General features: G+C 37.6%; 4 protein-coding genes across 5 annotated transcripts; 1 reads left to right on the plus strand and 3 right to left on the minus strand.

Moving 5' to 3' along the window:
- Window positions 1-4,713: 4,713 nt before the first annotated feature.
- On the minus strand, window positions 4,714-8,010 carry LOC111792941. Its single transcript, XM_023674572.1, has 4 exons — window positions 6,616-8,010; window positions 6,329-6,538; window positions 5,961-6,226; window positions 4,714-4,798 (listed from the first exon to the last, which is right to left on the minus strand). The coding sequence occupies exons 1-4, from the start codon at window positions 7,975-7,977 to the stop codon at window positions 4,714-4,716; spliced, it is 1,923 nt and encodes a 640-aa protein (XP_023530340.1). The 5' UTR covers window positions 7,978-8,010.
- A 755-nt stretch (window positions 8,011-8,765) lies between these two features.
- On the minus strand, window positions 8,766-12,014 carry LOC111793765 (beta-glucuronosyltransferase GlcAT14B-like). Its single transcript, XM_023675800.1, has 4 exons — window positions 10,794-12,014; window positions 10,624-10,702; window positions 10,415-10,530; window positions 8,766-9,408 (listed from the first exon to the last, which is right to left on the minus strand). Exons 1-4 carry the CDS (start codon window positions 11,443-11,445, stop codon window positions 8,900-8,902), a joined length of 1,356 nt encoding a protein of 451 aa, XP_023531568.1. The 5' UTR covers window positions 11,446-12,014; the 3' UTR covers window positions 8,766-8,899.
- Window positions 12,015-14,083: 2,069 nt separating this feature from the next.
- Window positions 14,084-16,445, plus strand: LOC111792324 (pentatricopeptide repeat-containing protein At1g03540). The gene has a single exon (XM_023673711.1). The coding sequence runs from the start codon at window positions 14,198-14,200 to the stop codon at window positions 16,007-16,009; it is 1,812 nt and encodes a 603-aa protein (XP_023529479.1). The 5' UTR covers window positions 14,084-14,197; the 3' UTR covers window positions 16,010-16,445.
- Window positions 16,446-17,253: 808 nt separating this feature from the next.
- LOC111793112 (secretory carrier-associated membrane protein 1) lies at window positions 17,254-22,867 on the minus strand. 2 transcript variants are annotated; one of them, XM_023674845.1, is made up of 13 exons: window positions 22,805-22,867; window positions 22,563-22,638; window positions 21,680-21,787; window positions 21,507-21,569; window positions 21,118-21,151; window positions 20,907-21,029; window positions 20,037-20,099; window positions 19,856-19,949; window positions 19,311-19,356; window positions 19,157-19,224; window positions 18,999-19,047; window positions 18,266-18,331; window positions 17,254-17,573 (listed from the first exon to the last, which is right to left on the minus strand). In XM_023674845.1, exons 2-13 carry the CDS (start codon window positions 22,611-22,613, stop codon window positions 17,487-17,489), a joined length of 852 nt encoding a protein of 283 aa, XP_023530613.1. In that variant the 5' UTR covers window positions 22,614-22,638; window positions 22,805-22,867; the 3' UTR covers window positions 17,254-17,486. The 2 variants fall into 2 exon arrangements, with proteins under 2 accessions (XP_023530613.1, XP_023530612.1); XM_023674844.1 differs by having other exon boundaries at window positions 22,563-22,864.
- Between the last annotated feature and the right edge of the window lie 212 nt (window positions 22,868-23,079).

Genomic DNA, 23,079 nt, shown 5'->3' on the forward strand with positions numbered 1-23,079 from the left:
AGAGAGCACGGGATTCAAAAAGATCACATATAGAATGAAGACGAACACAACTCTCCACAATGGTATGATATTGTCCACTTTGAGCATAAACTCTCGTGGCTTTGCTTTGAGCTTCCTCAAAAGACCTCAGACAAATGGAGAGAGTATTTTTTTATTATAAACCCATGATCATTCCCTAAATTAGCCGACGTGAGGCTTTCATCCTCCAACATCTTGGACTCAAATCTCTTCGACAAAGTTGGAAACTGACCTAGTAATTTAACGTAAACGTAAAAGTTCAGGAACTATCTCAGTGATTTAACCTAATTTTAACGCGAAAACGTCCCGAGCATCTCGTTGAACTCATAGTACAAATCGAGCACTTTTGTTCCTTTTTGGAAAAAGCATGGGCACGATCGGGTTGGATCGGGTTGAATCAGGTCAATTCAATCGAGTTCCTTGTTCATCTCCCTTATCATAACGTCCCATTATTATATTATCCCCACTAAGGACAATAATGTAGTGGGGTCCATTACATTGATTGATATCACCACTAAACTTTGTTTTATTTCATCCTTTCCCATCAAACTTTATCTTTATTTTCCATAAATTTACTAAAATTTTATTCCTTTGTGGACCATTATTTTCTTTAAATTATCATAAACAGCCAAAGAGCTAAAAATGTCCATTTTGCCCTCAAAAAACCAGCCTAGTAATGGGACCAACAAGGGTAATTAAGTCATTTGGCCATTGTTTGTATTCTCAAAGGCAAAACCATACAAAACCATAGGCAAAAGGTTTGTTTTTTCCTAAATCCCATTGGCCAATGAATCTCAATATTCATTGGGTTTATACCGAAAAAAAAAAACACGGTAATTACAGTTATCGATAAAGAAGTCGAGCTCACTTGTAAGAGGAGATTCTCTGTTTAGACGGAGAAGGACGGAATGACGGAATGGATAATATTTTTTTCTGTTAGATAAATGGGGTCGGGGACGGGATTAAATTCTCCGTCCCCGTCCAACTCCCTGCCCCGCTTAATATAAATATATTTTTATCTCATATTAAAATATATATTTAGTTGATTTTGAGATTTTAATTATAATATTTAACTAAAAGTTACAATATTAAAATTTGAATTATGAGATAAAATATATTAATTTATTAGAATTTTTTTACCAAAATTAAAATAAAAATTTTAAAATAACTATTTTTAAAAAAAATAATTAAAGACGGAGAATACTTTTTTTAAAATATTTTAAAAAATATAGAGTTATTTATTGGTTGTTAGGTTATCCTTTTCATTAGAACTGTTTTAAAATAGTTTAGTCTACTTTCCAAGTGGTTTAAACTCTTTTAAATTATTGTGTATAAAACCAATTCAAATCTCCAAGTAAAGTAAATTCTTTATATTAGCGGTTTGAATTCACTTCTAAGCAAAGGGTTCAGAAGTTACGTACCCGAGAGCGAGCCAAATTTAGAAATGAACAAAACAAAATGCGAGCGCTCCTCTTCCTATCAGTCAAGCTGCTTCGCTCCTTCCCTTCAACTTCGTTCTTGCACGAAATAGCTTCTGGGTGTCACCCGAGATTACAAGAGGTAGACTTTCTAAAAACAACTGTTCAATTTCTTGGATTGGTTCTCGTGTCCCGACGCTCGAAAGGATGGATGAATTTAGATCTGTATGTTTCAGGAGCTGACTATTTAAGTTGATCTTCTCTAAATGGAGAATCAAGCCTACCGAGTTATTATTACACGACTAAATACATGGATGGTTGGTCTGCCACCTTATTTGAAAATTGTATTCGAAAAGTTTATTTAAAAAACGTTAGAAGATTTGAGATCGTATAAAATACTATTAATAATAATTTATAAGATTCAATCTTATAATTAAATGGGTTAATTAAACTATATATTATATGGGTTATACACTCATATAATTACTCTATATTTGAACCTACCTATTAAACTTATATATTTTAACATAGATATCTTGTCTTATTAATTTAATTATTTAGTTGAAAAGGACCAAAAATAAAAGAAAAAGGAAGGGACCCACCACAAGAAATCGAAGGATACCCTTAAAATCGACCTCATCTTTGACAGGTCTATATACCTATGAGATCTCATGTCGGTTGTGTTGGATGATGGAAGTCCCACATCGACTAATTTAGGGAATGATCATGGGTTTATAAGTGAGGAATGCTAACTCCATTGGTATGAGGCCTTTTGGGGAAGCCCAAAGCAAAGCCATGAGAGCTTATGCTCAAAGTGGACAATATCATACCATTGTGGAGAGTCGTGTTCGTCTAACATGGTATCAGAGCCATGCCCTAAACTTAGTCGTGCCAATAAATTGGTAAATCCTCAAATCCTCAAATATCGAACAAAGAACTCCTAAAGAAAAGGAGTCAAGCCCCTCCTCGAAGGCAGTCAAAAATGACTAAGACTCCAAAGGAGTCGAGCCTCGATTAAGGGGAGGCGCACTTTGTTCGAGGGGAGGTGTTGGATGATGGAAGTCCCACATCGACTAATTTAGGGAATGATCATGGGTTTATAAGTGAGGAATGCTAACTCCATTGGTATGAGGCCTTTTGGGGAAGCCCAAAGCAAAGCCATGAGAGCTTATGCTCAAAGTGGACAATATCATACCATTGTGGAGAGTCGTGTTCGTCTAACAAGGAGAGGGAAACGAAACATTTCTTATAAAGGGTGTGAAAACCTCTTCCTAACAGACGCGTTTTAAAACCTTGAGTGGAAGCTGTTGAAGGAAAAGCCTAAAGTAGACAATATGTATTAACGGTGGGCTCCTTGTCTCTGTCACTCATCGAGTGTCTTAATAGCTAGGGCTATTATTGGTCGATTAAGTGTAGATAAAGAAATATGTTCCTGAGTTCACGTACCAAAAGTTGCTAAATTAATAAAATATTCATAAAATTTATACTTTATTTAAAAACTACCCATAAACTTTTAAAAATTTAAATAGTATCCTAAAATTAAAAAAATTAAAAAAATACCTTTATTATTAATTTTGGATAAAAACAGTTAGAAGTTTATTTAAAAATACTCTCAGCTTTGTCTAGTATTTCAAAAATACTCTTGAACTTAAAAAGTTTCATTAATATTTTTCAATTTTTTTTAAAAGTATTATAATAATATTAGTACGATATTTAAAAGAATATTCATGAAATTTGAAAAGTAACAATAACGTCCTGTTATCTTTATTTTTTAAAAATTTTAAAAGATTTTTATGGTCTATTAGCATCTCATAGATTATTCTTAATTTTTTTTTATATTATTTTAAAAGTTTATGAGTATTTTTGAAACATAGTACTAACAAGTTTAAAATAAACTTTTCAAAATATGAACGGGAACGATAAATGTATTTTAAAATTTTAAAAAAGACAAATGAAAAAGTTAAATTATATTTTTATTAATTTGGTTTTTTTTTTCTTTATCTATATCCTATACTTTTCTTGGGACCAACGTAATATTAATTATTCCTTTATTATATAATATAGTAGCATGGAACCTCCATTCTACCTTAGAAGTGGGGCCCACAATCGTATAGGTACAGTCAGCACGAAAAGGCCACCTCTTGTATTCTAAAAACAACACGTACCTCTCCTACTCCGTCCCTTCCCCAGAAATTAAATTACCCACGTCACGACAAAAAGAAACTCTCAGGGACTGACTTGCAATAAACTAAATTAGTGGGACCCACGCTTAAGACGTGTCACTATGTCATTGGTTATAATGGATTAATTATCTGACATCGTATGGATAAGTGACACGTAATCCGTCCTTTTCCGAATTTAAAATATTACAAAATTAAAAGAATTAAATTATTGCCGTTAAATCTAACGGACTAAACTGGGGGGTTTTTCTAAAACCGGTTTCCGGTTTACAGACCGAACCTACTGGCTCCGTCTATAAATAACGCTGCAATTTCTTCATTTCTACAATCATCTGAATACCGGATAGTGACTTAGTTGCAGGGAATTCTCCATAGCTTATAATACAGTGCTTTAGGTTGAAGATGAGTTACCTGAACAGAGTCGGAATGGCGGCGAGCGTGGCGGTGGCTCAAGGCCACACGGAGATCGGACACAAGTGGAAATCTGGACTCAAATCTCTTCGCCAAGGTCGGAAACTTTTGTCTTCCGGTGAAAATCCGGCGGATCTACGGCCGCTTTCGAGTTTGGTTGGATCGGAAGGTCCTGAAGCCGTCCAGAGCTTTGACGCCGCCGAGAGGATAGCGCAGAGCGAGGAATCGCTCCGGCGAGTCATGTACTTGAACTGTTGGGGCCAGGGTTGATCTGGCTGCTAGGTTACTGTTGGAGATATGTGAAGCGATCTGTAATTACGATCTGGTCGCCGATCGGTGGATTGCGATCGGATCTAGGGCTACTGAGGTGAGAAGAGATTCAAGGTAATTGATCTGTAAAGATGCGATGAAGAGGATGAATTGTGATCGATAACTTGAAATCTGTTTGGAAGGATCTCGCTATGTAGCTTTGAGATAATTGTATATAAAAGGATAATAATAGAAACTCTTCGTTCTGTGTATTTTGTCATTGATTATGCTGAAATCTAACTGAACTGAAGAGACTATTGGTGATCAAACATCATATCAGGATTTGTGAAAGTTGCTTGTTGAATCGAGAAATTATTCGAGTGTGATCGATTTTAGTGTTTGTGAAAGCCTCATGTTTCTGAAATTCCACAGGTAAACTAGAAATCTGAAGAACTTGTTAATCTGCTGTAAAAGATGTAGCGGCCATGATCACAAACAGAGATGTAGATGTTCATAACTTCTCTGGTTCCAAATCGCATCAAAATTTTCATTTAAATATTAAAGGAGTGGGGAGAAACTTCTCCCCCTTGTCCTGAACGGAGGTATGAGGTGGCCGTCAACGGTGGAGGACAGGCGATGGGGGTCGTCATTTGAGTGGTGGGTAGTGGTGGCCAGCGGAGAGATAATTGTGGCGAAAAGTGAAGTGTGAGGGTATTTGTGTCATTTGCATATAATCAGAACGTGAAGTGTGAGGGCATTTTTGTCATTTGCATATCAGAAAGTGAAGTGTGAGGGCATTTTTGTCATTTGCATATCAGAAAGTGAAGTGTGAGGGCATTTTTGTCATTTGCATATCAGAGAGTGAAGTGTGAGGGTATTTTTGTCATTCCGATACAGCCAGATAGTGAAGTGTGAGGGTATTTTTGTCATTTGTATATAACCCGAAAAACCTTTTTACATCACTATATAACCAGATAGTGAAGTGTGAGGGTATTTTTGTCATTTGCATATAATCAGAAAGTAAAGTGTGAGGGTATTTTTGTCATTTGCATATAATCAAAAAGTGAAGTGTGAGGGTATTTTTGTCATTTGTATATAACCCGAAAAACCTTTTTACATCACTCAAAATAACTTATTTCTCGGATTTTATTATTATTATTTTTAAATTATTACTCCCAAATTGGGTTCTAACTCCAAACAACTTTAACTAAGTCAAACGGTCTATTCCAATTAATAAGGAGTCTAATACTATGAGTGAAATTAGGTCGTTAGAATAAATAATAATAATAATAATAATAAAATAATAATAATAGAGACCACAAACAATAATAATTTTAAAAAATAAAAGTGAAATATTAATAGTTTTTCTATACAATGGAAAACTATATTCTATATGTAATGGGAAGGAATCTTGCCATACTTAAAATTTTTTAGAATATTTAATTTGGTTTCTAATAAATATTTAAAATTTAAAATTATCTAATAAATTTGGTTGTTTTTAATTTATCCAATTATAAGAATAAATATTTAATAATTATATTTTAATTTTTTCTTTTTATACAACGTTGTTTATCTTCGTTTATTTGGATTGTAAATGTCGTTGGGTGATACAAACTACTGAAATGATATCTATACCCAAAAAAAAAAAAAAAAAAAAAAAAAAAAAAANCAGATTTCAGATGACGATGATTCAGGAAGTTCAGATGACGATGATTCAGGGAGTTCAGATGATGATGATTCAGGGAGTTCATCACAATCATCACGAATGGTCTTTAACCTGGAAGCATTCAGTTTCAAGAACCCCAGCAGTTCCTTCTTCTTCGCAATGCTTTTAGGATGATCATTATCAAAGTTGCTCAATTCAACGCTTACCAATCTGTGTCTCCAGCATTGTTCTGGGTAGTAAACGCAGCATGGATGCGTCCCTTCATCAATTTCACAGTATCCAAACTGCAGCAAACAATCCAACAAGCAAGAACCAGGCGGTTGGTTTAATGATGAAATCAATCAATCAATCAATCTTGAAGAAACAAACCCATTTTCAATCCTTACCTTGATGGATTGCTCCTTCGTTGATGTCACAAAAGTGATGCATTTTGGAAGCGGAACAAGCCAGAACAAACATTTCAAGAGATTACCGAAGGCTTTGATGCTTTGTTTCGGATCGTCCTCGAACCGAACGTCGATCTTCAAGTTCTTCACATCATACAATGGAGTAAGCCATGTGACATCTTCTCTGAGTTTTGTAGGAAACAATTGCTCCTGTAATTCGAGTGAATGATTTCATTCAGATAACATTATACACAACAGAGAATTGTTGAAACAGAGAATTTACTTACAAAATTCGACTTGAAATCCAGTGTCAACTCTTTGCAACTGTTGAAGGTTAGAAGAAATCGATTCAAATCCTCGTGAGGAACAGGCTTTGAGGTACGGAAAAAGAGTGAGATCTTAACGTTTAAAGGTTTAGAACGAATCACCGTGTGTGAAGGAACTCTGTCGGTGTAACCAATTTCCAGAGATTCTAGCAATGGAGTATCAATATCCAATCGATCAAGGTAATTGCAGTATAAGAACTTCATGTTCTTGAGCCTGTCATGCCTAAACTTGAGGGATTTCAACTTACAGCATCCTTCAACTCTGAAATCTTCCATCAAACGGAAACGATCCAAATGCTGTTCAACCCAAGGTCCTGTGATCTTTTCCGAGTAAAGTAATGACAGAGATCTGAGGAATTTGCCAGTCGGCTCACCAAAATTCAACTGGCATGATGGTGACCAGGCCATGTCAAGAATACAATATTCAAGGTTTTCAGAGATTAAATCGATCTTTTCTAACTGTAGCATTCCCATGAACTCCAATCTTTTCAGATTGGCCCAATCCAATTGGATCCAGTGGAGTTCCGTCGTCTTGCTCATTTTGAGATACAGTTGCTCAACAATTTGGCTACCAGGAGTAGGTTCTTGGAGGAGAGATTTCGAAACATTCGCGTGTTTCAATCTCAGAGTTTTCAAAGCCCTAGTATCAGGAGAAATAACGACTTCGCATTTGTACATCGAAAACGGCCCTAGAAAATCAAAATTCTCAAGATTCAGTGCGTCAATATCCAACAATCGCAGGTCTTCGCAGTACTCAACTTCGAGAGATTGAAGTTTCGTGTTCTCTTTCAAAGCAAAGCTTTGAATCCCTAGGCTTCTTGAAAGTTTCAGTTCCTTCAACGGGGAAACACTATCTAATACGATATGCGGAGTATCGAATCGGAAACAATCTAATTTCAGAATAGTGAGGGTTTTGAGATGGAAAATACTTCCTGGCACCATGATGGAGTAATGCCTTCCATCTTTATGATTATCACGAACTTCGACATCGGTGTTCGTCAGTTCAAGCTCTCGCAAATTGAAGGATGCAGCGAAAAAGATCAAATCAGGTCCCAGGGGATTGAACATGGAATGAAAATTAGTGCGAACCGCCAACCTTTCAAGAGAATTCGTTGTGCGTTTGTAAAGATTGTTGTAAATGAGACGCAAGAATAAGTCGAGATTGCGATGAAGTTTAGGGTCGAAATCGGCTTCCAGGGCGGGGAATGATCGCCAAATAGCGTGATACTTGGATCCTAAGACGCCGAAATGAACTGCTTCTCTGAAAGAAAGGAAGGACAAGATCCGGTGAAGGATTTCTTCCGGCAGTTGGTCCATTTCCATCACTCTTCTCCGTCAGCTTTTCCGATATCGTCTCTGGTTTAAGCTCTCTCAGAAGAATGAATGCTTATGCCAGAGATCAGCAGAGTCCAGCCCTTTATATAGGCCAGTGCCGTACTCCCCCTGCGCGCGAAAAATAAAATTAAATAAATATTTTAAATTATTTCTATAAAAATTCATTTTTATTAACCTTCATTTTATAAATTTTTAAATATAATTTATTCATATTATTTATTTAACTAATTTTAATAAAATTAAGTTATTTATTAAAAGTTCAATAAAATTAATTAAAATATAGTTTTTTTTTTTTTTTTTTTTTTTTTTTTTTTTTTTTTNCATAGGGTCAACCGTGTCTTATCCACAGCTCCTCCACGATATGGTTGTGGCGGTCGAGCTGCCGCCCCCTAATATAAAGTCATCCATTCATTCTGGTTCTCTATTTGTTCGAATGAAATGCTTAGCTAACTCCACGATGTGGCTGTGGCGGTCGAGCTGTCGCCCCCTAATATAAAATTATCCATTCATTCGGGTTCTTTGTTTGTTTGAATGGAACGCTTAGCTAACTCCACGATGTGGCTGTGGCGGTCAAGCTGCCACCCCCTAATATAAAGTCATCCATTCATTCGGGTTCTCTATTTGTTCAAATGAAATGCTTAGCTAACTCCACGATGTGGCTGTGGCGGCCGAGCTACCGCCCCCTAATATAAAATCATCCATTCATTCGGGTTCTCTCTGCCGAATCGGTCGTTCAAGACCTTTGGTCTATTCAGACCCGATGAGAAAAATGTAACTATGTTTAGATCGACTCAACCGAGCGTGGGATCTATTTCATTGATGAACAACAAAATTTTGTTTCTATGGATGCATCGAATGAATATACACTTGTTGAGATGTAAAAATGTGATTTTTTTTTTACCTATTTGTGTCATGTACACTGTTTTTTCAAGCTTTCTTCAGCCAACAGTGAGTGAAGGAGCTCTTGCAATCTACCAGCGCCCGGGCCAGGGGCGAACACCGAATCGTTTCCACGCACCGAGCACGGGTCTGCACCGCCTTCTGAGCTTCCAATGCACCATGCCCCTGGTGAAAATCGGCTTGTTCGGCCAAGCAACTCCTTATCTATCTTGTCCAAGACTGGATCGTCCTTGGCGAACTTTCGAGCGAACGGGGCGCTGCTATTCACCATTTTATTGAAGTCCTTCATTGTCAAAGAGAGTGGATGCTGCTTTGGAGGATTGTCCCAAGCAATGTAATGGAGGTCGTGGCTAACCGCGGTGTGGCGAAAGTCGTTGTTGTTGCAGATTACTGTGTGGAAGTAGCCCTCGGGCGATGAGAGAAAATTTGTGTAGTACATTAGGATGGTTCTTGGGAGATTATCCCATCCCCATATGCAATACTCGACGAACGATCGTGTCAGCATTACCCATGCCGAACCTACAAACACGAAACATTGCACAAGTTTCAACATAAGAATTATTTGAATGGATCCCTAAATAAGGCTACTTAAGAGAAGGACAATCCAAAATACTCGTCCAAACCGACGTCTAAAGCTCCTTCCCTAAGCTAGCACACACGAGAAGATTGTTATTAGCTAAGCAACAAAACGCTAATCGTTACGCATGAGAATCGCTCGAAATTCAGGCTCGAGAGAGTCTAGGGAGCCCAACTAATCTATTCAGTATTGAGTTTCATTTAATGTAACCGTCCAAGCCCAAGCCTACAGCTAGCCGATATTGTCCTATTTGGGCTTTCCATTCTATTACAAGCAGCGGCATTGTCACAAAATATTCCTTTTAAGGGTATGGAAACCTTTTCCTAATAGACGCGTTTTAAAACCGTGAGGTTGATGGTAATATGTAATGGACCAAAGCGGACAATATCTGCTAACGGTGGGTTTGGGCCGTTACAAATGGTATTAGAGCCCGGCACCGAACGGTGTGCTATGGAGGACACAAGGTCCCCAAGAGGGTGGATTGTGAGATCTCACATTGGTTGGAGAGGAGAACGAAGCATTCCTTATAAGGGTGTAGAAACTCTTCCCTAATAGACACGTTTTAAACCGTGAGGCTGATGGCGATACATAACGGGCCAAAGCAGACAATATCTGCTAACGGTGGGTTTGGGCTGTTACAAATGGTATCAGATTCTGGCACCGAACGGTGTGCTATGGAGGACACAGGGTCCCCAAGAGGGTGGATTGTGAGATCTCATATTGGTTGGAGAGGGGAACGAAACATTCCTTATAAGGGTGTGGAAACCCTTCTCTAATAGACACGTTTTAAACGCTGAGGCTGATGGCGATACATAACGGGCCAAAGCTAACTAGTTATCCGACTTAAGTTTTCAACTTAACCAAAGAATTACCTTCTAAATATGGAAAAAGTAACCAAATGCACCAACATTCAGACTAGTACAAGAAAGAAATCGAAACGATACCGACCTGTAAACAACTTGAAGGACGTGGGAAGCGAGCGTCGTTGAGTCGTCCAAGAAAGATCAGATTTTTTGGACAAGTAAAGACCTGGATCAACGATGATCGGTTTCGCACGGTGACTCCTGAAATGATGGATCAAAGATGTTCATCATAACACGAAAACACTTGTGATTACAAGATCAAAACAAAATGTCAAGGCATTAACCATTACATACAATTTCCACCCAGCGATCATCGGCGAATGCTCGATAAAATTGAACTTTCGAGTCAAGTTCGAGAACACATGAAGCAAATCTGCAGATTAAAAACACAATTCAATCACATGGAAACACATTCAACAAGAACAGGACAACATAAATTCATCACAGAACTAATGAGTACTAACCATCTTGTGTCATCAATGGATAATCAGAAGCACTCAAGTTTATAAACCAATCCCAATCCCGACTCTCCCTCAACAAAATCGCGATCGCTTGAAGCGTGCAAGCAATCATCGTAGGACCTTTATAAGTAACCAAATTGGACTGAGCCATAACTCGCACATTCTCAACCTCATTGAACGTTGGATCAGCCTTCACAAGATTCGTAAGTTCCAATCTTTCACGAGGCGGAGCCTCGAGATCCATATGCAGAACATATTGGTTTCTTGGGTGATATACAGCCTGCAAGGTCCTCATCATTCTATGGCTATCACCCTTGGTGCCTGATATCAGATAGGCCAATCTTGGGGGTACCATTTTCATAACACTACTAGCTTCTTCTAATGAACTTCTCAGTTCAGGCTCAATGAAATAGCCACTAGAATCCTCCTGTTTTGCAAAGGAGATAGCATCAAATGGCAATGGCTCATCACTTTGTGAAGGAAAAAACAGCCCAAAAGCGGCTGTTAGAAGCAGAGTAACTGAGATGAACAGACTAGCAAAGAAGGGGACAATCCATTTTCTATCACTAAACATCCTTCCTGAATGAGAATTGAAATTCTTCCTCATCCATGGCGGATTTAACAGCCCACCCACATTCGATTTACGCCCAATCATTCCAGATAAAGCTCTTAAACACAGATTGAAACCCCACAAAAGCTCACTTCTCAGCAAAAACTTCAAGAACCGACTAGAATCACAGCTTCTAAAGAACGAAAATCATTTGGGTATGTTCAAAAATTGCTCAAGAACAATCAAAACAAGCTAAAAAACGAAACCCATTTCATATAAACAGCGATCTGGCCAGAAATCAAAGAGAAGTAACTCAGAGTAAATGAATGCAATCAACTCAAAAACAACACATAACAGCGCATGCTCCGAGCAAACCCAGATCTAAATCGATTGAAGTAAACTAAAGGGTGAGAGCCATGGAAGCAATGGATGAGAGCTTCACAGAGCTCAAAAAGAACAGGAAAAACAAAAGAAACCCTTACTGGGTATTGCGAGAATGAATCAAAAACGGCCAAAAGAAAGAGAAGAGAAGGGGATTTTGCAGAGATGAAATGAAATGAAGAAAGGGAAAGTTAGGGCAAGAGAGAAGAGAGAGGAATCGGGGAAGGAGATGACCGTACAGAAATGGCCGATTGAGAGGATTTGGTTTTGCTTCAAATGTTGGCATAAAGAAATTGAAGCATTCAAAACACAAAGGGAAATTTCATTTTTGTTGCTAATACTCAGAATTGCTTCATATTTTCTCTTCCACGCGCTACATTTAAGCGCGTGTATTTCACGCACCAATAAACTAGTATTTTAATTGTTTAATTCCTATTTAGGTTTTACCTCCAAAAACAATTTTTTTTTTTTTTTACTCCCTAAATTTTTATTTTTATTTTTATTTTATTTAAGTTTTTGAATTCTCCGTTGAAATCCCACGTTAGCTAATTAATGGAAAGATCGTATATATATCAGGGTAAAAAGGGTAGAGAAGATACTTCGAGCGAATGTTCGAGTACCAGACGCTACGACGCTGAAGTAACCCATGTTATACTCCCCCGAAAAAGCTCGAATGACCCATTTTACAGTGCGATGGTTGGCTATTCCCGGGCTAGCTGTACTTACATTTGTTTTTTCTGGATAAATATATGGGTTTCTCCTTTCCTCTAGATAATAAATACATGTCAATTATCGTTGAGTTACGCTGACATTAATAATAAAATCTTTTAATACAGCAATAAATAAATAAATATTATTATTTAATCTTATTGGAAATTATTTAATATTATTGGTATTAGCCATTCACCTATAAAGTTATTTTATTTAATTTTCCCATTTGAGGTGAGGGGCGTTTTTGTAATTTGATAATTGAAGTGTTTAAAGTTCATCACGCGCTCAACCGAAACTGGTTTTTGTTGGGTCCCAAAAGATTTTTAAGACACCGAAAGGTTCAGGTGCACTCAAAAAAAAAACACAAACATTAATGGAAAGATTTTTTTATTGATTTTATTTTTTTATTTAAATATATATTTAATTGGGTGTCGGCTGCCCTTTAAGCTCTTAATATATTTTATTTTAAAAAATATATATATCAATTTTTGTATTTTTTTTTTTCACTAAAAAATACTTTCATTTTATCCCGATTATGATTAAGATAATACACACGACCGCCCTGTAACAGTAACGATAAAAATTGTTTGAAGAAAAAGAATGTGACCTATAAAGAAGAAGAAAAACTGCACGTTAATAGGATACTTGTCATGGCCTTCGTGTTAGGGTTTTTTTACGCTTCACTTGTAAATTTGGTTAAATGTGAACGAGAAAGTCACGAGTAGTGGGCATGCATAACACGTGCCCTCTCGAGAGGTAGGTTATAGGCTGAGCCCGAGAATTCTGGGTTTGGACAAAGATAAAAACTAGCTTTGTTCAATTGAATTGAATCTATTTTGTATTTGCTTTTATTTCCCTTTATATGATGTAAGACTCTCTCTTACACGTCACAGCAAGTTATTTGTTACTTATTAACCTATACGATGATTAGGGTTTTGACATCTGTTTAACCTTCGATCGATAGGGTTTCCTTCGTGGAGTATGAGTTTTTTTTTTTTTTTTTTTTTTTTTTTTTTTTTTTTTTTTTTTTTTTTTTTTNTCTCACGTCATCCACCATCGGTACTTTTTTTTGCTGGGGTCTCGAACAAGCTGTTCTTCTTGAATCATCCCAGAAAGGGTTTGATTGATTAGCATCTCGAGAACTCGAGTTAAGTTAGGGTCTATTTCACTCCTTTTCTTGAGCTCTACCATTTCCTCCGCTCGTCTTCCTTTTTGAGGATGAGGTCGACAAGGTGTGACTTCCAGCATTTTTCATAGGTGACAATCTTCATCTTAATCATGTTGTCTTGCAATATCTCAAGTTAACTGGAAGTCAGGCAATTCTCGGGAAATTCCTATCAATTTCAAATAACGCTCATTTTCCCAATCAATCACAAGGGCTCTAGACATGAGAATGCAAGCGCCGAAATCAAACAAAACGTCCGAAAACGAAAGAACATGCTTCATGGAGAACTCGTTTCATGTCGGCGATTCGTGCTCGTTAGACGTCGGCCATGGAATCCATCATACACTGCTCTCCTCAATTCCCTTTTGAAGAATAAGGACAACAGCCCCGAACACGTCAAACCGTGAGAAGTAAAAGAATGTGAGATAGCTAAGTTCTTTCGGCGTCACGTTCTCAAATCATTAACGTTTTGTTTAGAGGGAAGAGCAAGAAGCCATGGCGAATTCTCTTCATGATGGCTCGAGTTGAAGAGTGAGATATAAAAGTCGCAAAAACCGCTAAAAGAAGGGAAATTTGAACCAAACCCATTCCTCGTCTCTAATGAGACTCTTCATCAAACGCCATTGCCGTAGTTTCACCTCTCAAAATCTAAAGAATTCGACACACCCACCAACAAAAGAGTCTCAAATTCTCCAATTTTGTGGCTCAGACCTACTCCACGATGCTCTACACACCCTAAACTCCCTCGATTCCTTCGATTCCACCACCAACAAATCCATTCTCTACGCTTCTCTCTTGCAAACCTGCACCAAGGTCGCTTCCTTCACCCATGGCCGTCAAATTCATGCCCATGTTCTTAAATCTGGCCTTGAAGCTGACCGGTTTGTTGGGAATAGCTTACTTTCTCTTTACTTTAAATTGGGTTCAGATTTCCGGCTGACTCGAAGAGTATTCGATGGTCTTTTTGTGAAGGATGTGGTGTCCTGGACGTCCATGATTACGAGCTATGTTCGAGAAGGTAAACCTGGTAATGCGATCGAATTGTTTTGGGATATGTTGGATTTAGGGATTGAGCCTAATGGGTTTACTTTATCGGCTGTGATCAAGGCGTGTTCTGAGATTGGGAATTTGGTTCTTGGTCGATGCTTTCATGGGTTAGTTGTAAGGCATGGATTCAATTCAAATCATGTCATTGTGAGTTCTTTGATAGACATGTACGGGAGAAACTTTGCTTCGAGCGATGCGCGCCAACTGTTCGATGAAATGCCTGAACCAGATGCAATATGTTGGACCTCTGTTATTTCAGCTCTTACAAGGAATGATTTGTATGAGGATGCATTGGGTTTCTTTTATTTGATGCTAAGAACTTATAGTTTGTCTCCTGATGGTTTTACATTTGGTTCTGTATTGACTGCCTGTGCTAATTTGGGGAGGTTGAGGCAAGGTGAAGAAGTTCATGCTAAGGTGATTGCGCATGGACTTGGTGGGAATGTGGTGGTTGAGAGTAGTCTGGTGGATATGTATGGGAAATGTGGAGCGGTTGAGAAGTCCCAACGCGTGTTCGATAGGATGTCGAAGAGGAACTCGGTTTCGTGGTCTGCATTGCTTGGAGTATATTGCCAAAATGGAGACTTTGAAAAGGTTATAAATATCTTTAGGGGAATGGAGAAGATCGACCTTTACAGTTTCGGAACGGTTATTCGTGCGTGTGCTGGGTTAGCAGCTGTAACTCAAGGGAAGGAGGTTCACTGTCAGTATGTAAGAAAGGGTGGATGGAGAGATGTCATTGTGGAATCAGCTCTAGTCGACTTATACGCGAAATGTGGTTGTATTGATTTTGCATATCGAATCTTTGAGCAGATGCCAACAAGAAACTTGATCACGTGGAACTCGATGATTCGTGGGTTCGCTCAGAACGGAAGAAGTGGGATTTCTATTGAGATATTTGAAGAGATGATTAAGGAAGGGATTAAGCCTGATTATATCAGTTTTATTGGTGTTCTTTTTGCTTGTAGTCATACAGGTTTGGTCGATCAAGGGCGACATTACTTCGTTCGAATGACCGAGGAATATGGAATCAAACCAGGAATCGAGCATTATAATTGTATGGTTGATCTTCTCGGCCGAGCTGGGCTGCTAGAAGAAGCTGAAAATTTGATCGAAAACGCAGACTTCAGAAACGATTCGTCTCTTTGGCAGGTTCTTCTAGGGGCTTGTACTACTTCTACAAACTCTGGTACTGCAGAACGCATAGCCAAGAAAATGATGGAGCTTGAACCTCAACACCATTTAAGCTATGTTCTCCTGGCTAACGTGTACAGAGCAGTAGGCCGATGGGACGACGCGTTGACGATCAGGAAGTTGATGAAAAGCCGACAGGTGAAGAAGGTGCCTGGTCAGAGCTGGATGTAGGGGGCAAAGCATCAAGGTTATGAGCCTCATATCAAACCCGAATTCAAGGCTGATGATGGCTTGGCATTGATTATCAAAATATGGGGTCAGCTATTGTTTTCATGCTCGTCCCAAGATGAAGAACAGCCATGAGAAGCCAGCCACTAAACATATCGAGAACGTACCGACCTGGTCGAAAAGGTTATTAGATGCTATTAACCGGGATTATCGAAAGTTCGTGAATTTTCCATGGAGACTATCAGTTGCAATTTTCAGTTAATTAGACTGGAGAAGGAGATCCAACTACTTGCCAGCATTAACATCATGAGATTGAGTCTTTTATTTTAATTTTTCTCTTCATTTCCCTTTAGGAAAAGCTAACTTATTTATTTGTTACATGTGTTTCTTACAAATTTTTAAAGCTCTATTTATATATCAATAAATTGTTGTGGGATGATGATATTGTTTCTGTAACAACTTACGTATCACCGTTAGCTTCACGATTTTAAAACGTGTCTGTGTTAGGGAGAGGTTTTCCCACTCGTATAAAGAATGTTTCGTTCCCCCTTCAACTAATGTGGGATCTTGCAATCTACCCCTAATTTTCCCGTTCCCCCTTCAACTAATGTGGGATCTTGCAATCTACCCCTAATTTTCCCACTCGTATAAAGAATGTTTTGTTCCCCCTTCAACTAATGTGGGATCTTGCAATCTACCCCTAATGTGGGATCTTGCAATCTACCCCTAATGTGGGATCTTGCAATCTACCCCTAATGTGGGATCTTGCAATCTACCCCTAATGTGGGATCTTGCAATCTACCCCTAATGTGGGATCTTGCAATCTACCCCTAATGTGGGATCTTGCAATCTACCCCTAATGTGGGATCTTGCAATCTACCCCTAATGTGGGATCTTGCAATCTACCCCTAATGTGGGATCTTGCAATCTACCCCTAATGTGGGATCTTGCAATCTACCCCTAATGTGGGATCTTGCAATCTACCCCTAATGTGGGATCTTGCAATCTACCCCTAATTTTTGATACCATTTGTAACAGTCAAAGCCCACGACTAATAGATATTGTCCACTTTGGCCCATTACATATCACTATTAGCCTCACAGTTTGAAAACATATCTATTAGGGAGAGGTTTCCACGCTAGTACAAAGAATGGTTTAGGGATAATGTCCGATCCCGAATCGTGGGGCTAACAGCATTAAATTCACTTCAAAGGGATTAAGAAAACTGGAAAAAAAAATACTTGTCATGCTTGCTAAATTTTATATGGTTTTTGGCTAAGACAATCTTTAATCAATTAATAAGAAAAATAACACGAAAAGCAACTTTACTATATGAAAACTGTTGATGAAAACGAAGGTGGTCAAAAAAATGGATTTTTCTTACACACACACACGCACACTCTCTTCAAGTGGGGGGTGGGGGATGGAGTTGATCTTTGAGACTTTTCACAGCAGCTAAAAACCAGTTTGAATGTTCATATCAAAAAGCTGCCCTCAGGGTTCCCATGGCGGCTTCACGTTTCATTTCTACAGCCATACCGCTACCTCGGAAGTACATGTATACTTGCTGCAAATTGGATGCATTAAGTTTTTCAGTGGGAATCAAAACAAAATGAATGCAAACGAAGAAGATGTGAGGATGTGAGGACTATTGGGAGTGAGTCCCAATTTAGTGGAAGATCATGGATTTATAAGCGAGGAATACTATTTTCATTGGTATGAGGCCTTTTAAGGGAAGCCCAAAACAAAGCCATGAGAGCTTATGCTCAAAGTGGACAATATCATACCATTGTAGAGAGTCGTGATTTCCAACATGGTATCAGAGCCATGCTCTAAACTTAATCATGTCAATAGAATCCTCAAATGTCGAACAAAGAATTGTGAGCCTCGAAGGTGTAGTCAAAAGTGACTAAAGTGTCGAACAAATGATGTACTTTGTTCGAGGGCTCCAGAAAAAGGAGTCGAGCCTCGATTAAGGGGAGGCTATTCGAGAGCTCCATAGGCCTTAGGGGAGGCTTATAGTGTATACTTTGTTCGAGGGGAGGATTATTGAGGATTATTGAGAGTGAGTCCCACGTTGATTAATGGAAGATCATGGGTTTATAAGCGAGGAATACTATCTCCATTGGTATGAGGCCTTTTGGGAGAAGCCCAAAGCAAAGCCATGAGAGCTTATGCTCAAAGAGGACAATATCATACCATTGTGGAGCGTCGTGATTCCCAACCGAAGATGGGTACATTTCTTTATGGAATACAAACCTGGATAACCCATATGCTGATTAGTGATTCAATGCAGAAGAATGCAAAGCCAATGAAGTAGAATATCTGTGAGAAGTGTCATTACTCATTAACTAGTTTTCGGACAAAATCATTATATAAACTGAAAGAAAAATCACTATGCTCAGACGAAAAAATATCGAATAATAAGTAACATGGTTTACTTCTGTAGAATGGATATGTGACAGTATGAACATTCATGTACTTATAAGCAAAAGACCAATCTCACTTGAGCCTAGAGTCAAGAGGTTAAAAATATGGCCACTCATTTACTACCTAATACCTAAGAAGCACGGATACTTTAGTTTGACTAGCGTGTTCAACACGAATATATGTTGGACACTTGGATACTCAGACACTTGTTTGACACATATCCAACACTTATTAACATAACAGATATGATATTAGACACTAATCGTATAAATCAAATAAGTGAAAGAAAATTAACATAACAGATATGATATTAGACACTAATTGTATAAAATCAAATAAGTGAAAGAAAATAATAAATTTTGAGATTGAAAATACAACCACTTATTTTATCAATAAGATAATTGACTATAAATTTCTTCTTGAAAAATATTTTTATCATTTCTTACGTCCCATCTCGCTAGAATGCTAGGTTATAATTTAGAACACCTATATATTGGATAATCTTACAAAATATGTGACATTTCAAAACACACACAGAAATGCAAACTCGAATAGAACCTACCCCAACCAAAGCATTAGAACTCAACAAGTCTATAGCAGGTAAGATCCCTCTGAAAAAAACACCAAACAACATTAACTTCTCTCAAGAAAATAAAGAGAAAATATTAGTTATTCAACAAGTATAAACCTCTACTTTTATACAAGGACATCAAAACTTACGTAAGAGATTTCCCCTTAAATATAATGGGAGGAGCAACTGCAGAAAAGACGCAGAAGCTAATATGAATCTGGAAGAAGAAATTTATTAACTTGGGTAAAAAGTAAAACATCCTCAAAGTTGGAAAAGTAACTGCAATGAAGTTTGAAAGGTTACCGAGTAAACTAGGAAAAACCACCCGAACTTCAGAGCACTATCAGTCCTGTTTATGTTAATAAGCTAACTTGTCAAACGTATCGCCATAATGGATAATTCGACCGAACCAACATACAGAAGAACACTGAAATTCAAGAGCTAAATTTCTACGAGTCACACATAAGTTGTAACTCAATTTACAAGTTCAGCAACACAAGAACGGACTGAAAGTGTACTTTTACCCAATTAAATTTATTAAATGCTACCTATTAATCAACTATATATCAATTGAGAAGGTTCATCACTTTCTACAAACAAATGTTCCTTCTCTCAGAGAAACAGTATGCTTTCACTTAGTATATATCTTAAGATATCTTCACATCAGTTATTCTTATCACATGAAACAGGTTCTTGCAGCTTCCTCGACTCATATAAGCGTAATACTAATATCCCCAATGAACAAAACCCGGGAAGTATAATTAACCATTAGGGCTGGCCGGCTGGGGTTTGGGGGATTCTTCTTTCAAGGTAAAGAAGGAAAAAAACGTACTTCCATTAAGTTATACCTTGTAGCACGATAGAGAGGACGATACCACCCGACATATGCTCCAGGTACACCTGATATGAGGTAGATAATAGCAAGAAACCATATTGTTGGACCTACATGAGTAATAACTATTAGTAACAGACCATGGAAGACAACATATTTCAAAGGACATAGGCATATGAAGAAGATTATAAACTTACCTTCACCATTGATCCAAGCAGTAGTAACTGCTATAATGTTCCACGAAAGGCACACAACCAAACCTAGACAATAAATAATTTAATACAATGACTAAGCAACATAATTCACATTAAATAAAAGTAAATCATTCCTGGAAAGATGGAAAGTGCCATGCATTTGGAATTCTCTCCTTTGGTGTATAGTGAGGACTGAGGAGGGAAGGGGAGGGGAGCTCCAGGATGGTGTAGCGTAGAGTGGGGGCAGAATGATAAATGTCAGCATGCCTTTCATCTACAGGTCAACTAGAGACACTAGTAGACTATTCCTTTTCACTATTGAATCATCGGAAAAATGATTCCTTCACCCACCAATTTAAAAAATCAATACTGCCAAACAGTACTAAAACTTTTGCTTCCATTCCATAATTGCTAGAAATGATCAGTTAAAAAACTTCAGAACTACCTATTTTGAGGAAACCAAGCCTAATGGTGGTTATATGGATCATATCAAAAGTTGTTAAAGGCTAGCCGCTAGAATTTGACAAAAACAAAATATCATGGTCTTGAAGGTACTCTTGTTAAGCTGACAGACTTCGATGGCCCAGAACTAGTTCACATGTCACACAGAAACCTCAACTATATATACATCCACGTGAAGGGAAAAAAATTGCATTCAGACAGAATAAACAATATAAAAAAACCACAATATTGGGAAGCGGCTTGTTAAACCATGACATCACCATGATGAAGGTTTTATTTACCGTTTGAACTACAACTTAACGTTACCATCATATAATGTTAGCCAAACTATCGTGAAAAACCTGGAAGCAGATAGCATCTGGACTTCATACAAGAATGTAACTTTCATGATTGAGCATCACGTCCACTCACCCAACAATGTTGTGAAGGCAACATACTGGACGTTTTGTAGATGGATCGGTATTTCATTTGCAATATCATTATGGATAAGGGGAAAAAATGGTGGCCAATTTTTCTCCTCTATAACAATTCCAGCTGCCAAAATTAATTGAAAAGTTTTCAGATTAGAGAGGGAAGAATTATGATTCGCTTTCTTCTGATGCAACCAAACAGTTATGCATACCTCTTGCAATAGCATCTTCCCTCCGTTTTAATTCCTAAGCATTTACAAAGGGCAGAGTCATTTAGAAAGAAATATTTCTTTAAAGCACAAGGGATCAGCTAACTCATACCAGTCTTACAACAATGAAACGCAAATTAGAAAATATAGAATAAGAGTTCAAACAATTAATGCATGGAACAAGAAAACGCAGAGTATATTCTTAAAACAAATGATTGGATGACAAAGAATGGCCGACAGTTATTTCTTAACTCATAGTTTTATGGACCAATAATTATCATTTGTTAAGTAGCCAATTAGAACAAGCCAGAATTTGAATGCACTATTGACATAAAATATGTCCTTTGGTTATAGGATTATATGATGCATCTACCGTGTGGTAAAGCAATTACCTGTTCCCTCTTCTTTAATTCAGCTTCTTTGGCTTGAAGCTCCTTCTCCTTAGCTTTCAAATCCTAAAAATTGAAAGGAATAGTGAAGAAAGTGAGATCCTATTTTTCCCTTGATAGTGCTTCAAATATTAAAAACCCATAATAAACGAAACATTTAAAAGAATGCACTCCACCTTTGCAGTATCGAGAGGAATGTCAATCGTTGCACCACGATCGTAAGTTTCATGGGGAAGAGGTGAGAGCCTGGAGGGTGCGGGTTGAACACCTCCAGCTCCAGAATTCTAAACATAAGGCAAACAGTAAAATGTGGAGGAAGAATAACATAGGTTGTAAAATTATGCAAAAATTATGTCAAAACTCCCGGAATGAACAGCACTTTTCGGACCGAGAAAGCGGGACTGCTTGACGTTGCATATTAGAACTCATTAAAGTACGATTCGCATCATTATGTTCGATAAAAGGACTCAGTACAATTGCATTGGGCAAACATATTGAAAAGCATTGATGCAGATCATAGAACTCAAACTAATAATCACCTTTAAAAAGAAGGAGGGAGGCAAGCATTTTGTTTGTTATTATAAATCACTAATAGACCATGGTTTTCAATCAACTAAGAAAGACATCAAAACTAACTCGGTCACATTGAGTTCTCCTGAATCCCATTCCCAGAAAACAAATCAGAGCAGTTCCGACGCCACAAAATCTCACAATAATCACATTTTCATTTCCGTCTGATCATCAGAAAATAGCGCGACATGCAAGGAAAGTCTCATACGAACAATGAGAGTTTTGTTCTTTATCATCCGTAAACGACGTTCTCTATCAAATATAAATGTAACAAGGAAGTGAAAGACCACTGGCCGATCAGGGACTCCATTTCACCGAAGAGAAAACCATAAACAACAACAACAACAACTCATTAACACGACGGAATAAAACAACAAACATTCGAGAAATGAAAATGCTCATTACTCTAATCGTCAAAACACGGATATCAAAAACCAGAAACTCCGATCTGAAAGGCAAATTATAACAAAGCAGAGGAAGAAAACTTACAGAAAATGGATTAACGTCATCGTCAAAAGGATTGGAATCGTATCGACTCATTGTGAAGAAGATCTAAACAAATTATCTGAAAGAAAGAAAGAAAAAAAAGGAAAAACTAATGAAGAAATGGATTGAAATCAGATGTTTCTTACAGAAATGAAGATTCAGGAAGAAGGCAACAGAGAATGAATCTCGCAATCCTTCTTTTTCTTTTCTTTTCCTTTTCTTTTTTGATCGGTTTTGGATTTTACGCTTTCGATGTGTTCTGTTTCTGTCTGTTATCCCAACAAAAACTGAAACGAAGAATATTGGCGCCTGAAAATGCTTAAATATAATGTAATTAAAAGCTAAACACACTCTATTATGCTAATCTCGCTGATTAGTGCTTTAGTGGGCCCCACCCCCTACAGAGGGGCTTTCTGGTAATTTTACTACCGTTACAAACAAATTACTTTATGAACATTAAACGTAATTGTAATTTATTTTCAAATAATTAATTTAACTAATTTAAAAGGAATATTCTCAA

The sequence above is a fragment of the Cucurbita pepo genome, chromosome LG04 (genome assembly GCF_002806865.2).
Source record: "Cucurbita pepo subsp. pepo cultivar mu-cu-16 chromosome LG04, ASM280686v2, whole genome shotgun sequence".
In the NCBI taxonomy this organism is placed as follows: domain Eukaryota; kingdom Viridiplantae; phylum Streptophyta; class Magnoliopsida; order Cucurbitales; family Cucurbitaceae; genus Cucurbita; species Cucurbita pepo.